At 36.0% G+C, this 16,690-nt stretch overlaps 2 protein-coding genes across 2 annotated transcripts; both read left to right on the top strand.

The window, feature by feature from the left end:
- Positions 1 to 3,032: 3,032 nt before the first annotated feature.
- LOC104112919 (large ribosomal subunit protein bL19c-like) lies at positions 3,033 to 6,671 on the top strand. The gene is made up of 5 exons (XM_009622960.4): positions 3,033 to 3,236; positions 3,330 to 3,626; positions 3,788 to 3,874; positions 3,974 to 4,107; positions 6,345 to 6,671. The coding sequence occupies exons 1-5, from the start codon at positions 3,213 to 3,215 to the stop codon at positions 6,451 to 6,453; spliced, it is 651 nt and encodes a 216-aa protein (XP_009621255.1). The 5' UTR covers positions 3,033 to 3,212; the 3' UTR covers positions 6,454 to 6,671.
- Positions 6,672 to 8,177: 1,506 nt separating this feature from the next.
- Positions 8,178 to 16,370, top strand: LOC104112918 (vesicle-associated protein 2-1-like). The gene is made up of 8 exons (XM_009622958.4): positions 8,178 to 8,316; positions 8,492 to 8,591; positions 12,412 to 12,482; positions 12,586 to 12,667; positions 13,367 to 13,476; positions 13,577 to 13,696; positions 15,310 to 15,384; positions 16,044 to 16,370. Exons 2-8 carry the CDS (start codon positions 8,534 to 8,536, stop codon positions 16,176 to 16,178), a joined length of 651 nt encoding a protein of 216 aa, XP_009621253.1. The 5' UTR covers positions 8,178 to 8,316; positions 8,492 to 8,533; the 3' UTR covers positions 16,179 to 16,370.
- Positions 16,371 to 16,690: the final 320 nt, after the last annotated feature.

Here is a 16,690-nt window from a genome sequence, read left to right as displayed (position 1 = left end):
CCCGATCGAAAAGGATCAAATCTTGAATCAAAAGCCCAAAATCGGCCAAAAGCCCAACCCGGGTCCGCACCTCAAAACCCGACAAAATTTATAAAACCCGAAAACCCATACACTCACGAGTCTAACCATACCAAATTTATCAAAATTTGACACCATTTGGTCATCCAAATCCCCAAAATCCACTCTCGTATTCTCAAGCCCTAAACCCCCAAATTTCACTTCAAAATCTCACTAATTAGGTGGGGAAATCAGTGAGGAAACATGTTTTATGATCCAAAACGAGTACAAGAAGCATAGCTCAATAATCACCTCGAAAATCTTCTCCAAAATCGCCTAAGTCCGAGTCCAAAATGTTAAAATAAGACTAAAATTATGAACCCTTGCTTATAAACCTTCTGCCCAGACTTTTAACATTCGCGGGCCTATTGTCACACCTGCGACGCCTCATATGCGGTGAAAAATGCCGCTTCTGCGGAAGTCACTTGAACCTCTAGGGCCCGCACCTGCGCTCCAGGTTCTGCACCTGCGAACGCGCATCTGCGGCCCTGGCCTCGCTTCTGCGGAGTCAATCACTCCTAGTTGTCCCCGCACCTACCTCCACTTGTCCGCATCTGCGCTACCGCATGTGCAGGAATTTCTTCGGACCTGTGACCCCTGTTCTCCATGGCTTGCTACGCTTCTGCGTCCAATTGTCCGCATCTGCTCCTACTCTTCCGCAAAAGCGAAAACACCATAACCAAAAATCTTAGCAAAATCCAATAATGAAGTGATCTGAACCCCGTCCGAAACTCACCCGAGCCTCTCGGAACCCCGTCTGAATGTACCAACAAGTTCCATAATATAATACGGACCTACTCGAGGCTTAAAAATACAAATAACAACATCAAAACGATGAATCACACCTCAAATCGAAATCTATGAACTTTGAAACTTCAAACTTCCACAACCGATGCCGAAACCTATCAAATCACGTCCGATTGACCTCAAATTTTACACACAAGTTACATTCGACATTACGGACCTGCTCTAACTTTCGAAATTGGAATTCGACCCCGATATCAAAAGATCTACTCCCGGTCAACCTTGCCAAAATTTTAACTTTCGCCATTTCGAGCCAAATTCAACCACGGACCTTCAAATCACAATCCGGACGCGCTCCTAAGTCCAAAATCACCCAACGGAGCTAACGAAATCATCAAAATTCCAATCCGAGGTCAAATTCTAAAAAGTCAAACTTGGTCAACTCTTTCAAATTTAAAGCTCTCTAGTTGAGAATCATTCTTCCAAATTAGTCCCGAATAACCTGAAAACCAAACCAACAATTCACACAAGTCAGAATACATCATACGGGACTACTAATGCCCGTAAACTACCGAACGAAGTGCATATGCTCAAAACGACCGGTCGGATCGCTACAGACTCACTTCATTCAACTCTAAAAACTTCCCAAATACATTGTTCTTCAACACATCCATTTGAGTTCCGGACAAAAAGGATGAAATAATTTACTTAAAATTTCGATCGGCTTTCCAATAACAATCAGCAGGAAACCACTCCTTAAAGTCATAAAATCTATCTCCCTCCTAAAATTAAAATACAACACATATAAGCAGCATTTCATATAATTTTAAGATAAAAACTTGAACATTTCAGGAATACGTACCTTCAATATACTACTTGAAGATTCCATTTCTATAAAATCATGAAAACAAAGAATATTACAAATTAGACTAGTAAACACGATCAGAATCCAATATATAAAACATAACTAAAGTATAAACAGAACTCATTCAGTATAAAGTACTGAATAACAAAGCCTACAGATGACAGTCTTCCAGTATATTATACTGGATCAAATTAATTAGAAGCAATAAAACTCCAGAAACAAATACTGGGGTATAAAGAAAAAACATAATCAAAGAACATAATAAAAAAAGATAAATAATCATTCAAAAAAAGTAATCACAAATAAAACAAAACTCTAGTCTAAACAGAACTCATCCAGTATAACATACTGGACAACAAGCTTACAGATGGCAGACTTCCCGTAAAATATACTGGAATCAAACAAAACTCAAGTATATTATAATAATCATAAGTATAACATATTGGAGGACAAACATTCAGATGACAGACTTTTCGTATAATATACTGGACAAAATTTATTATAAAACTCCATAAACAAAAAAACATAATCAAAAATCATCCAGTATAAAATACTGGGAAACAAGCATTCAGAAGACAGATTTTCCGTATAATATACTACACCAAATTTATTACAACAATAAAACTCCATAAACAAATATTGGTCTAGAATTAAAATACATAATATACTGGAACTAAATTTATTACAAAAAAAAATCAAATTTATAAATATGAAGTCCATCACATTGTTCTGGATTTCAAGTTTTAACAAGAACTCGAGAAATCTATAATGCAGTTGAAGCAAAAAAAATACTTAAAAATTAACCCTAATATACAAAGACAAAAAAAATATTTGAACAACTTATCAAAATAAATTACGCAATGATTACAACATTAAAACATAAAACTAATAACATAGTGACAAAATTATCAGAAATAAGAGAACTACTGAACAGAGAAAAAAATCGTAAATGTTAAAATATCACAAATATTTAAACGCTAACAGTACGAAAATCAAACTTAAAACTAACGAAACAACAATAACAACGAAAATTCAAACACATTATTGTAAAAACAACACTCACCCAGACAATTTTGAAGAAAATTGGACCTAACCCAGACTAAATTTGAAGAAAGTGCTCTCACGAAAGCGAAATTCGTACACTGTTGTAAAAAAAAAAGAGAAGAGCGATAAAAAATAAAAAGTAACTAAACAGGATCGTTAAAAAGTTCAAGGGTAATTATGTTATTTACTAATATATTTTAAGTTAAAATGGCTAAAAATCGATTACATTACCGATGGTGGCTATTTTTGGATAGCCAGCCGTAAAAATGGCTACGCCATGCCATTTTAACAAGATCCGAGGACCCGAATACCCAGATAAGCAAAACGCAGAGACACAGAGATTTCTGCAGATAACAACGTTAATAGGATAAGGCGTTCTTCCTTCCTTTTTTCACCATTCACTACTGTAACACATCTTCTCCATTTTCATGAATTCTACCTCCTTCACTTCTTAACATTAACAAAAAGAACCCAAAAGTTCCTCATTTCTTTATACCAGAAAATGGGTTCCGTTGTTCTCCCTCAGGTCTGCAACCCTTCTTTCTTTTCCTTATTATCAAGTTTACCAAGATTCTTGCATTTTTGTGTTAAAAATTTATGCTTTTATTGAATTTTACAGGCATTATTTGTAGTTCCAAGAAACCCCACAACATGTACACCAAAGAAGCTAGCTTTTTCAGCCTGTGTCTCTCGTAGACCCTCTCAGTTGAATTTGTCATTGTTTTCACACAATTCAATGGGGCTAAGTTCAAAGTGGGAAAGTCGTTCTTTTGTTGTTAGAGCTGAAGCTGAAGCTGATTCTCAAGGGGAACCAGAAGCTGTTGAGACAGAGGAAGTTGCTACAGCAGAAACAGTAGTTGCAACTGAGGAGAGGCCACCGTTTAAGCCGAGAACTAAGCTTGGAGATATAATGGGGGTATTTGTTTAAACACCACTCTTTTATTTTTCTAATTGTTTCAATTTACTCTTGTTTGAATTGTGTATAGTTTTTGAGTTTGGCGTGAAAATGTATATACTGAGGTTTGGGAAACTTAATATTAAGCTAATTTGATGAATGTTGCATTATTGTTTGAGTAGATATTGAACAAGCAAGCAATTGAGGCTTCAGATGCTGTAAGGCCTATACCAGATATTAGAACTGGTGATGTTGTTGAGATCAAATTGGTAAGTATCTGTATGTTGATGGTGTTTTTTTTTTTTTAAATTGGTTTGAGGTAGAGTTACCCTCAAAAGTTTAATTGGAAGATGTATATGAACTTGTAGGAAGTCCCAGAAAATAAGAGGAGGTTGTCTATTTATAAAGGTATAGTCATTTCAAAACAAAATGCTGGTATTCACACCACAATTCGCATTCGGAGGATCATTGCTGGCATTGGAGTTGAGATTGTGTTCCCAGTGTTAGTCTTACTCTTCATATTTTAATTTGGTGGCTTTGCAAGTTTTTCTTATGGTTTCGGTTGTGTATACTTATTGAGTTGGAAATCCGCATTTGTAATGTTTCAAGTAAAAATGAGGTAGAGGTATATGATATGCCACTATTCAGATAGTATATGCTTGCGGCTCTAAGTGACATTCACAATGTCAACCAGCAAAGACATTCCGAACTGTCTGCTGGTTTTCAGATATTATGTTTTATACTTAGCACATTAGCATTAAAGTAGCAGGCAGCTATTTGAATCCCTTGGCCTATTCTATCAATGGTTATCTTTTACTTGGACAATTTAAAAGGGCAGCGTTGTTTACAAAGCATCCCACGTTCACGTAGTGTTCGGGGAAGGGCCGCACCCAAGGGGTGTGATGTAGACCCCTAATGCAAGCATTAGTGGCTATTTCCATGGCTCGAACTTGTGATCTATAGGTCACACGGAGACAACTTTACCGTTGCTCCAAGGCTCCCCTTCTACTTGGACAACTTCTTGCTGGTAAACATTTTATTCCTTACTATGTCAGCTCACTATCAGCAAATAAAAGAGGGGGTATATAAAATGTGACAGCACTCATGATTGATACAATTTCTTGGGCTTGAAAATCAGATGTCAAAGTGATCTTCAATCTATTTGAGTTTAAATTGGAATACCTGAACAGGATTTGACTGAATATCTAAACCCACAAATCTATTGACCACCACTTGGTTGCTGTGTAGACTACTTCCTTGTCCTTTAGCTACGACGTAGGACATGTTGAAGGGAAAAAATCAGTTTTTTTTAGTTTTCCTTTTCGGCAGTGGGAGCAAAAGTAACAAATAACATGGAAATAATTGTAGAGAGTTTGAGTGAATTGGGGTCACTTTAGGGGACTTTGGCTGATTTGTCGTTCTGTGTCTCTCCTCCTTACCATCAAATCTTCTCTTGTCAAAGTTTACCACACAGAAATGGATTACCATCCCTCCATCACTATCATACTTGAACTATTAGCATCCTCAGAAAGCTATTCGATTTCAGAAAGCTCTTGAAGGTCTGCACGTTTTTTTTCTTCGCACACAATATCAACTCAAGAACCTCTATACCCTTTAAATTCTGGCTATTCTTGAACGAAACAACCACCGATTAACTAAGTAGACTGGCAAGTCGGGATTGGGCAAATCTTCTTTGTCCCACAGCTCTCCTCATCACAAATATCCCGTTTGTCGTTCAGCGTCTACCTTTCTCTTTGTTAGCCAGATGTGCAAGTTACTGTTGATGTGATGAAATAAAATTGATGAATGGTGTTACACCTTTCGTTGAAATATGGGAAGAATATGGTCTTTATACTTCTATGGATCATTCTTGTTTCCCATCTGATATTGTAGTTTAAAACACTTCCCTATGACAAGACCTATTTCGGTTTTCATTTTTTCCTTGGGTTCTTTTGATCATGGCTGCCATCGTTGTCCAAGTAAGAAATTAGAAAAGTAGTGGGAGGACCGTTTAATTACACACAGTTTTCTAGGGAACAAAGCCCCATCTTGCTAAAAGTTTAGGGATTCCGATATGTGATTTACGTTAAAAATTTAAAAGGATCTCTGGAACGGAACACAACCTTGAAAACAACCTGATTATTCGTCCTGCCTGGTGAGTTGCTCTTATATTGGATATCAGAGGTGAATTTAGAATTTGAAATTTATGGGTTCCTACAACAACCTTAGGTAAATTTACAATAATAACTAGGTTCACAGTCAAATATTTATAGATATTTAGTGGATTTTTTTAATACATATGCATTGTCCAGGCAAAAGTTACTTCGTAATCTGCCCCTGTTGGATATCTTCTTTTTTGTCTCCTTTAAAATCTTGGAGACATTACTTGAATTTGGAGTATCATCTAGAAATGTAATCTTAACGTACTTTTTGAGGTGTCCCATAGTTTTATGTAAGTTTCTTCCATCAGAATATCAGATGAAAATAACAAGTTTCTTCTGTCAAATATGTGCATGTATAAATAAGTAATGTGTACTCAACATGTGTAGATGGCATGTTAGATTTTGAATTTGACCTACTAATTATGGATTGGGTCAACTTCCATTCTTGTATTCTTGATCCATGTCTTCACTCCACACACTTGTGGGATATTAGTGTTACAGCATATTTTTTTATGCTTACATAGTCAAGAAAATATGAACTTATTATTATCATTCTCCTTTTTACTTTTCATGACAGGTATTCACCAAATATCAAGGAACTCAAAGTAGTTAAGCACCGAAAAGTCAGACGGGCAAGATTGTACTATTTGCGTGACAAACTCCCCAGGCTCTCTACTTTCAAATGAGAATCCTTTAGTTTGGCCCCTTTCTACTGTCCTTTTCCTTGATAATTTTGTTCCTTTTCTTTTGGCAATTGAAAGTCCATGTAAGTGTAATTTACATCAAACATTGGTAAATAGGTTGTTCATTTTTGCTTAATTTTTTCTCCAATCTATTGAAACTTTTTCGACATACTTGCTCCTTTTCAATATGAATGATGCAATCGGCTAGTTGGAGAGTTCAATGTTCTTTTCTTTGATTATGATATTGTTCGCCGTTTTCTATAGCTGTGGCGCTGAAGAATTTGTGCTGCTGCCTTTGCCGTTTCGGGGGCGCCAAGCTCCTGCACTTTGTGCTCTGCCGCCATTGGCGTTTTAGTAATTGGTGCCTTGTGCCCTTCTAAATACCATTTCATAATTCCTCAAAAAATTACTGTTTTGGCTTCAAATCGCGCGCATTCTTTTTAAATTACTTTCGATTGACTCCTATACATATAAGCATCATAATTAAGCTCAAGCGTCAATACTCACATTAAAGTTAAATATAGTATAGCAATTCCTTGTACGCTTTAGATCATATCTAATTAATTGAGACAGAAGGACAGTGAATTAGACCTTGCCATCGGGCTGGGATGTCAATTCTGAAATTCCAAAAATTAGACAGTCCTCTGAAAATTGGCCTTCTTGATTTTCATGGCATTTAGATAAAATCTTGTGCTTCTTCATATCCTCTATGTACTAATGTCGACCCTTTTGGTGACAAAAATGGCAAAAGTTACGGGCAAAACTAATTTATTAAGGGACATATCCAAATAATACAAATGAGCTGGAATGAAAGTGTAAATAACTGTCTGGTGATATACTGTCGGTTGTTTACACATTTAACAATTCTTTTTGAGATATACAGAATCACTCCACAGTAGGTAATATGCAAAAGAGAGTGATAAGAAAATTTGAGTAGATGCTCCTCCTAATTATATTAAACAAATTAAGGATGATTACCAATGCTAAAACTGTTTTTTTTATTAAAGAAAAACTGATAAATTCGGATATGTTTGATTCAAATATATCCGAAAGATCAATATTTTAATTCGGCACTCAAATATGGAATAACAAGCAGCAACAGATGTATTAAACGACATAAAATAATAGTGAACGAGTCAGAAACAAAATGGAAAACGTCGAAATTAAGCTAACACGTCGAAGACAACAAAAAAACAAAATGAACTAACACGAATATGCTGATGATGCCTGGTATAAATCAAATAATTTAAATAAGGACACATAATTTTAATGTATTTTTGTTTGTACACACTACGCTACTCATACTTCATTAGTGAGATTATATTTTATTGTTGTTATTGTATAGCTAATTTAAAAAAATCACAAATAATGTATTTATTAATGACCCGACTAGTAAATTTAACCATTATTAAACTACTAACTGTAATTAAGTGAAAAAGTTGAGGACAAATATATATAATCATTACATTTATTGATATGACTTGAGTAAATTTTAGCCATTATTAAATTATTTAATCGAAGTATTAATAGCCGTATTAATTATTAATTAATCCGATGAATAATAGAAAAGAGGTGGGCCCCAGAAAATAGAAGGAGCAAGCAGTCCGAACATTCGCTTTTGAATCGGACGTCACTGTCCGCACACATTCGCCATGTGTCACGCCATCATTTCCACCACCTCCCCTCCCTCTCTTTCCTCTCTTCCCCTTTCCCTTGCCCCTCACCTCATTATTGATGATTGATACCCCATTACCCCTAGACCCATACTACCACACCCACCTGTATAAGAAACCTTCATAACATAACTATTCACTTTCCCCCCTCTTTCTTTTTCTTCTTCTTCCTAAAGCTACACAGATCTTTCAGGTAAATGTCTTTTTTCTCCTATTTACTTTCAACGGCATTTCTATGATCATCAATTTTGCTTTAGGAAATACCTTTTATATATATATGCATTTGAGGTACTTATCTGTTTGTGTTATTGGATGCATTTTGGTAACCTAGGGTTTGTGTGTGTATGTTTATGTTTTGTATTTTTAAGGTTCGGTTTGATAGGGGGCTGATCAGCTTGAGGTTCGTAACCATGACTGGTACTACTAACCAGTTGATATCTGTTAGTCCTGAGGAGCTCAGATTCCAATGTAATCTCTCTCTCTCTCTCTCTCTCTCACTCTCTCTCTCTCTCTCACACACACACACACACACACACACAGATTTTTGTTTCCATTTTTGCGGTTTTTTATGCTTTTGTTTTAATTTTATGTCTTGTGATGAGGAAAGTTATTATTTTTGATTTGGTAAATTGCAATTGAATGTCATTAAGGTGTTTCAAAGACGAAAATAGAACGGCCTGTAGAATGTGTTGTATCTAGACATTGGGATAAAATGTGAGAGAGAATTAAAAGAAGATGGAGAAATTTGAGGGCAATATGCAGAGTGAAAAAGTTGTCAAATTTATGTTTTATTAGCACTTACAGACTAATGTATTTGAAATTTTATCGTAAAATTATGAGCTTTGTGGTGAAATCGTTCAGAGGAAACAAAAAATGAGTTGCTCACACTACGATCTGATTGCTGATCAGATCTATTTTTAAGCTTATCTCGTGGTTGGGGGAGGGTCAGGGTGGCGGCAGGAAGAGGGTACACGAGAGTAGTCATAAGTTGCAGAAGTGAAAGAGATTTGAAAGGATTTCATGTAAGGATTTATGGTTTTTGTAGTTAATGTTTTCTTCTCGATTTATTTGTACAAAATATTAGCTCGCTCAACTGTGAACTTGACGGAGCCAAAAGAGTGATTGTTCATCCAATATATTAGGATGAGTGTGAGATATTAATCAGTATAATTGAGTTAAACCTAATATGCAGACATAATTTCTTCTGCTATTTTATGTGTCAAACATGGAAGGCAAAAACTTGGTGCTAGTAGAAATGTACTTGTGAAGTCAGAGCTGTATGAATCCTCTCTCTATATTTTGCGGTAAGAAAGATAATTTTAATAATCATAGTACTATGTGGGTGCTCCAAAATATTTACAGTTCAGATAATGCACAAAGGAACTATTCTCCATGTTGTCCTAAGTTGCTTCTTCTATCCCTCCCAGCTTTGGAAGTTCTCCTTGAGTATATTAGGCATAGCACACTGCATAAAGATCGAGGAATAAACGCCAGACATACCATGTCTTGCTGCAGTTATAAAAAAGTGATTGGAGGACTCTGGAGCACATTCATATGTAATATCTTAGTTACATGGAAGCAACCTCCTCTGTCATGCCTTTTTTATAGCTAACTTTCCAAAGCAGGGTACTTTAGTGGAGCTCTTTTGACTTCCTAATGACTTTGCAAGGCCACTGTGTTACTCTCCTGCATTGATCAACAGGTTATAAGATTTCCTATTCTTCCTTGCTTTCCAGTGTGAGATGTTCCCGTCAAAAGATGTGACTTCTGTTTTTCCAGCTTTAGAAGAAGTAGCAACACTCTTTCAATCTCCAAATCCTGGAGATCTCTTGTGAAATTAATTTGCCACCCATTTTCATCTCAGATATCTGCAAATTTACGACAATCTGTAATGCGAAGGTATATAAGTCTGGAATTGTTGCTTCAGGTGCACTGTTCCACCCACAGATCTAATTACAGCATTATTTTGCTTCACTGACCTCCTTAAGCTTTCTAAACTAAGGATTCTCTCAAGTAATTTGCCTCCAAAATGCCACTCATAGGAGTATTCCCCGGTTTTGTGGATTATCCTTATGACTTTTCCCTTTCAACAATTTTCTATTGTAATTCTTGTTCTATATGGAATATATCCAAAATCACTTGATAAGGAGACTTCTTTTTGTTACTTTCAAGTTCATTACCCCTATTCGGCTATTCCTCCATGTCTTTTTGGAGCTATCATTGCAGACCATTTAACTAGATGCTGTTTCCTCTTCTGAGCTTTATCGTCCCGCAGGAAGTCTTCCTTTTCCCACCTCATTGGCATCTGAATATGTTGGCAATTGGCATACACCTATTACTCCCTCAATTTCATTTTTGTATGGCGGTGTTTAATTGGGGACCAAGTATTAAGTAAGAAAAAGAAAGACTTTTGACACATAAGCTAGATGTATATAACATACCAAAATAGCCTCCGAAGTTTTGTGATTTAACATGCCATGTCATTCCTATAGAGTAGTTATTAAGGACAAAATGAGAAAGTAAAAATTAAAGAGCTTAAAATATAGAACTCAGGGACGATGATGCAGAGCAAACAAAGCACGACTGAAAGTGCGTTGTTGGATGGTGACATGATGCTGATTCGAAACATGTCGTTGGACGGCACCATTGCTTGACTGAAAATGTATCATGAACAGTGACATGGCACTAACTTGGACGGGTCGATGAATGAAGTCATCATGTTGACCTGAAACGTATCATGGGACAGTGATGTGGTGCTGACTAGCGGTCGATTGGAAAGCCATGTCGCTGGACAGCTGTGGATGGGCAAATGATATATTGAGATGGGTAAATCATATTAAGCACTATATTAAGGGGCCTTGGATCCTCTCTCCACTATAATTGAAGTTTGTATATATCATTATTAAGTTACAAATATAAAGAAAGCTAGGAGAGTTATGATTGGCAAATGTGCTAGCACGTCTTTCTTCATGCAATTTAACTATGCAACAACAACAACATTTATGCCTCAATCCCAAACACACGACATGATATTCTTTTAAATGTCCGAAAGAATGTTCAGTACCTTTTTATTTTGCAATGACAATAAACATAGGGCCTCACATTGTTAGATTGTATCTGTGGCAAAGTGTTTTATTACATGAGCAAGTGTAATTCACGATCAAGAGTGATATCAGCAACGACAACAATTATTTTGGTCAAGAAGAACAAGGATAGGTTTTTGCTTCTTTTGGAATCTGTAAATGGTTACCAGCACAACCTTTGTGTTGGGCTTCTTTTCTATAATACATAACTGTTACCTTTGTAAAAAAAACAATTATTTCGGTCAAGATAGAGAAACTGATACAGTAGAAAGGAATATACATAAACATGCATCATCTATAGAGAGTATCATGTGAGATATGACCAGATAACAAGTTTGTACCTCATAAAATAAAAATAATACAATAATGAACAATATTCTAACTTTATTTAATTAGCTTAATTTATTTTTTGATCTTTGTAGGCTCAAACAGACAAGAGTGGGTTGCTCTAGTGGTAAGCACCCTCCACTTCCAACCAAGAGGTTGTGAGTTCGAGTCACCCCAAGAGTAAGGTGGGGAGTTCTTGGAGGGAAGGAGCCGAGGGTCTATCGGAAGCAACCTCTCTACCCCAGGGTAGGGGTAAGGTTTGCGCATACACTACCCTCCCCAGACCCCACTAGTGGGATTATATTGGGTTGTTGTTGTTGTTGTTGTAGGCTCAAACAATATTAATCATTTTGAATTCAAGTACTGGGTCACTAAAATAGTATCGATATTCATGAGATATTCTATCTTCAAATGACAAACAATTACTTTTTTTATACTTTATTTTGGTTTTGTAGCTGAAACAAATATTTTAAGAATATGATACTGTAAATTTTTTATATCAAAATTTACTATTTTGGATACAATTTTTTAAAATTATTGACACAAGATACCACACACAACAAATGTGTCCAATGGCTAGGTCCTCCAATAACGATTCAAAAGGAGAAAAAAAGGTTGCTCCAATAATGTTCATTGGCAATTAAAAAAATAATTTTCTTATGCAAAGGAGCTTATTCAACTGTAGCACATTTAGACCAGCAAAAGGATCGGGATCTTTGTACTTTACATGTTTGTTTTTTGATTTTTTTTCTCAGTAAGTTCTTTGGGCTGCACTAAGAAGTTGTTTCTTTTCTTCCTTGTTTGAGCCTTTTGTTGGTACTTTGCATGGCATACACTTTCATACATTACCTAATTACTGCTTGGCTTTTCTGTGTTAGTTGAGCTGGAGAAACAAAGCTACTGTGATCTTAAAGTTACAAACAGCACAGAGCACTGTGTTGCTTTCAAGGTACTTTATCTCAATTTGACAAAATCTCACAATTCCGTCATCACTTCTTTAATGACTATTACAACTCATATCTAGGTATGTCCTGTATCATTTTCTTTGTTAGGTGAAAACTACTTCTCCTAAAAAGTACTTTGTTCGGCCAAACACGGGTATCATACATCCCTGGGATTCATGTTTTATACGAGGTGCCACTCTGAATCCTGAAGTTCTATTAAAAGCACCTTAATATGTTATAGCGCAGTTAGCTTTGAACGTTGTAGCAGAATATTTGGGCAAATATAAATAAGAACAGTTGTTGATATCTTGGTATATAGCAAATGTACGCACAAATTGTTCAAATATTGGCTTGGATTAGCTTACTCCCTTGCTGATTGGATAAACTCAGCTAGGATAAATTTGTCTTTCAAAATTCTGACTAGGAATACTTTAATGGCTTACAGTGATTTGTTTCGGCATAGCACAATCTTCTTTCCTGTTAATTGTTTGTCATGGCAGATACTACCCTTTATTTGCCATGATTTTTACATCCTTCTTATATGATGAGAGTCTAGGAACAGGGGTATTATACTAATCATATACTAAAAAAAAATCCTAGAACAGGTATTCTTTGACAATTGTTTTTACAATTTGGCCATTTGTCATCTGTAACGTGGAAATCTAATGTGATGTCTTTATTTACTACGAGTATGCCTATGCAGTTGGATATCCATTTGGTGCATCTCATCGTACTCACGATTTTCATCTTGTAACATCTCAGTATTCCATGCAGTTTGTTGTCCATCCTGACATCCTTTTATGGTTTCATTTATCAAGAAAAATGAAATGACATCGTTTTAGTGGTTGGTTTACATCCTATGTTGTTCTTAACTTTGTAATGTCTCTAGTCACCCTTCAAGCTCAAAAAGAGTACCCTCCAGATATGCAATGCAAGGACAAGTTCCTCCTACAGAGTACTGTTGTGAATAATGATTCTGACGAACTTTCTCCCGATACTGTAAGAATTTGGATGGCTTTCTGTATTATGCTTAAAGAGAGAATGTTTGTTATCTTTCTTTTTTTCACTTTATGCTATTGATGGACATTTCTGAATCCAGTTTAATAAGGATAGTGGAAGAACTGTAGAAGAGTGCAAGCTTAGGGTTGTTTACATCTCTCCTCACTCGTCTCCTGGACATTCTGAAGATGCGTTTAAACAAAGTTCTGATGTCAACTCTGTAAGTTCTAAATTCAAGCTCACAGTCTAGTTTATTTTCATGTCCTTGTTTTCTTCTTCTAAAAGTTATGCTGCTTATTTCTTGGTATATAATGACATAAAGTTTCTCTAAAAACTCCTGGAGATTTTGAGCAAGTCTGTGTCATTTATAACTTGTCATCTTTATTTTTTCCCTTTTCCCTTTCCTATATGTGAGAGCCACGTGTTGCTAGATTTCATAAAGCCAGTACTCTTTCTACTTTCCTGTGGATGTTCATTTTGAATGTCTGGCTGTCTCTAGATTTTGGGGTTTTGGAGGGGGTTTTGGGGGGGGGGGGGGGGTGATTAGGTGCTTTAGGTTGTTGCTTTAGTTTGTGACGGGGGGTTAAAGATATTTTTCTGGATGAAACCGGTGAATGGCAAAAAAAAAAAAAAAGAATTGAAGAGAGGACAGTCTATGATTATTCTTCTGCTTTTTGAGGATAAAATGGTTGTCAAAGAGCAGATATGTACCCATCTCATCTCACCTGATCGTCTTCTTTGCTCATAACAAATCCGAAGAAGAAATGTTTAACCATTAAGAAATAGAAGATACTACTACTTTTATTTCATAAATAGCCGTTTATGTCAATGGCTATTTCCCTCCCTTGAGAAGAATGGGAATCAAAGGAGTTCGTGGGACCTGATAGAGGAAATAGGGTGGTATAAGGTTTACTTGACTATTAGGACGTCAAGGATAACAAAAAACATTGATGAATTTTTTTTGGATAAGGAAACACGCTACCAGGTTAAGATTCGAACCCCTGCCGCAACCAAAAACACTTAGAGAAAACATTGATGATAATTTTCTGGAGGGTTTTGTTATTGGTCTTTGTGAAAACATGATTGCGAGCACTTTTTTCCTTGGTGGTGGAGATACTCGTTCTCCCTGCTCCATTGGAACTACTTGAGGAGAATTAATTTAGAATGGAATATCCTTATTGTGTGACCCTATATGGAGGTTTCCATGTAAGACAAATCCCGAAAAAAAGGAGCAATTGCTATTATTATTTTCAAACAGGATTTCTTTTTGGGAAAGTTGTCTAGACCCATCAGTCACTTGAAATTCAACATGACCTGCTTTGATCTTCTCACCCATCAGTCACTTGAAATTCAACATGACCTGCTTTGATCTTTTCACACATCCCCATAGAACCTGGTCAATTCATGGGCCATATACCATTTTGGAGTAACTTTTCAGAACCATGTTGCTTTGTATCCCCAGTTAATGCTAGATGAAGCTTTTCAAAATAGATGGTTCTACTTCTCCAGTTTGGAAAAGAGAACCGTAACTCTAGATGTTGAATTTGGTCAATTTGTCGACAAAGTACTTCCCATTTAGCTTTTGTTACTGATAGGTGTAAAGCTCCCTAATCGATATTCTGGGCGAACAAATATTCCGCGACTTTCAAACGGTTTTTGCTTCTAATCATATGGAGACTTTTGTTCTCTCATTAAAACTTTTAGCCAGTCTTGCACATCATGTAGGTAGAAAAGAATTATCTGTAATCATAATCCCAAGTTTATACATGAGATAGAGAATTTTATCTTAGTCCCAAGTTTGATACCATACTATATGCTTTCGCTTTGATATAGAGTCAAGCATTGCAGCGTGCCAGAGATGAAAGGGATGCAGCTTTCCGACAAACACAGCAGCTGCAACAGGAAGTGGTTAGTGTACTTTACATTGTCCTATTTATTTAGTTGTTATAATTATTCATCCATGTATAGGTATATGCTAGTCCAAATTAATACTAATACATTAGTACATAAGGTGGCTCCATATTCAGAACTAACTGATCAGATTAATCCTAGCTGATACACGAAAAAGCAGTAGAAGATAAATTGGAAGTGATATATTGACTTGCTAGTAGTTCATTATAATCTTGGGTCCTTATCCACAGTCATTAGATAAGGCCAAAAGATGTAATAGTTCTGGGAACCAAAAAGAGAAAAACGAAAGAGTTGAAAATACTGTTTCACATGGGGAGGAATAGTAACTTGCTTAGACTTAGCTTGGCTTTATTTGAAGCAGGCAGGGATTATGCAAAAAGATTTAGACGTGGAACTCAACTGGCTGCATAGAAAAACTATACATCAACCTAATAAAAAAGAGCACAAGAAGAAGATAGGTATAGATCAACAATAATAATCTTACCTTTTGAAATTTCTTGTTTATCTGGATCTACGACTAGCATTGGTGATGGCTTCATTTGTCCATAAATTAATTCTTCGATTTTGAAACTTCAGTTAAAATTTCTATCATCTTGCATATATCCGTCCATATAGTTGGCCACTATTCTCATGTATGTTGCCTCACTAACCTGCAGGAAGTTTTGAAGAGACGAAGAACTCGGAGAGGTGATGCAGGCTTCTCTCTAAAGTTTGCACTCGTTGTGGGAGTCATTGGGATAATGGTTGGATTTCTATTTAAACTGTTGATGTCTTCACCTTCTACAGAATAGCTCAAGTCCCTCCGTTGGTGGATTACAGTTTTTCTTTTTCAGTTTACTGTATAATTTTCTAGTGTTGGTGAACTGAAGAGCTCGCTGGCTCTGTTCTTTCTGTGTAAATTGATCAATTTTTATGATACTTTGTATTCATTCTCACCATTTTTTCAGTTCATATAAGTTCTCTTTTCTTTTGTTTCTTGAAAATGAGCGGTTGTTCGCCTGTATCATGTGCCACAGTGCCAGAATATTGCTTAGAGTTGATTTTACCTTAAACGTGGGACCATTAGTTCCCATTGCGAGCATTGGTTGCCATGTTCCTTCCTTAATATCTGTTGAATTGGAGTAATTAAATATCCTTGATCTCAATTGTTAAATTTTCATCAAAACAACCAGAGTAGATCAACTAATGAAATACATACACAATACAAAAAAAGTCAGTTTTGGCAGTTTGAATACAGCCAAGGGAAAAATGGGTCTGAAGGCACATATCAGCGATCAAAAGACTTCAATTCAAACCTTTATGT

The sequence above is a fragment of the Nicotiana tomentosiformis genome, chromosome 8 (assembly GCF_000390325.3).
Source record: "Nicotiana tomentosiformis chromosome 8, ASM39032v3, whole genome shotgun sequence".
In the NCBI taxonomy this organism is placed as follows: domain Eukaryota; kingdom Viridiplantae; phylum Streptophyta; class Magnoliopsida; order Solanales; family Solanaceae; genus Nicotiana; species Nicotiana tomentosiformis.
The sequence above is the reverse complement of the archived record's forward strand: the minus strand, read 5'-3'. Positions and strand labels throughout refer to the sequence as shown.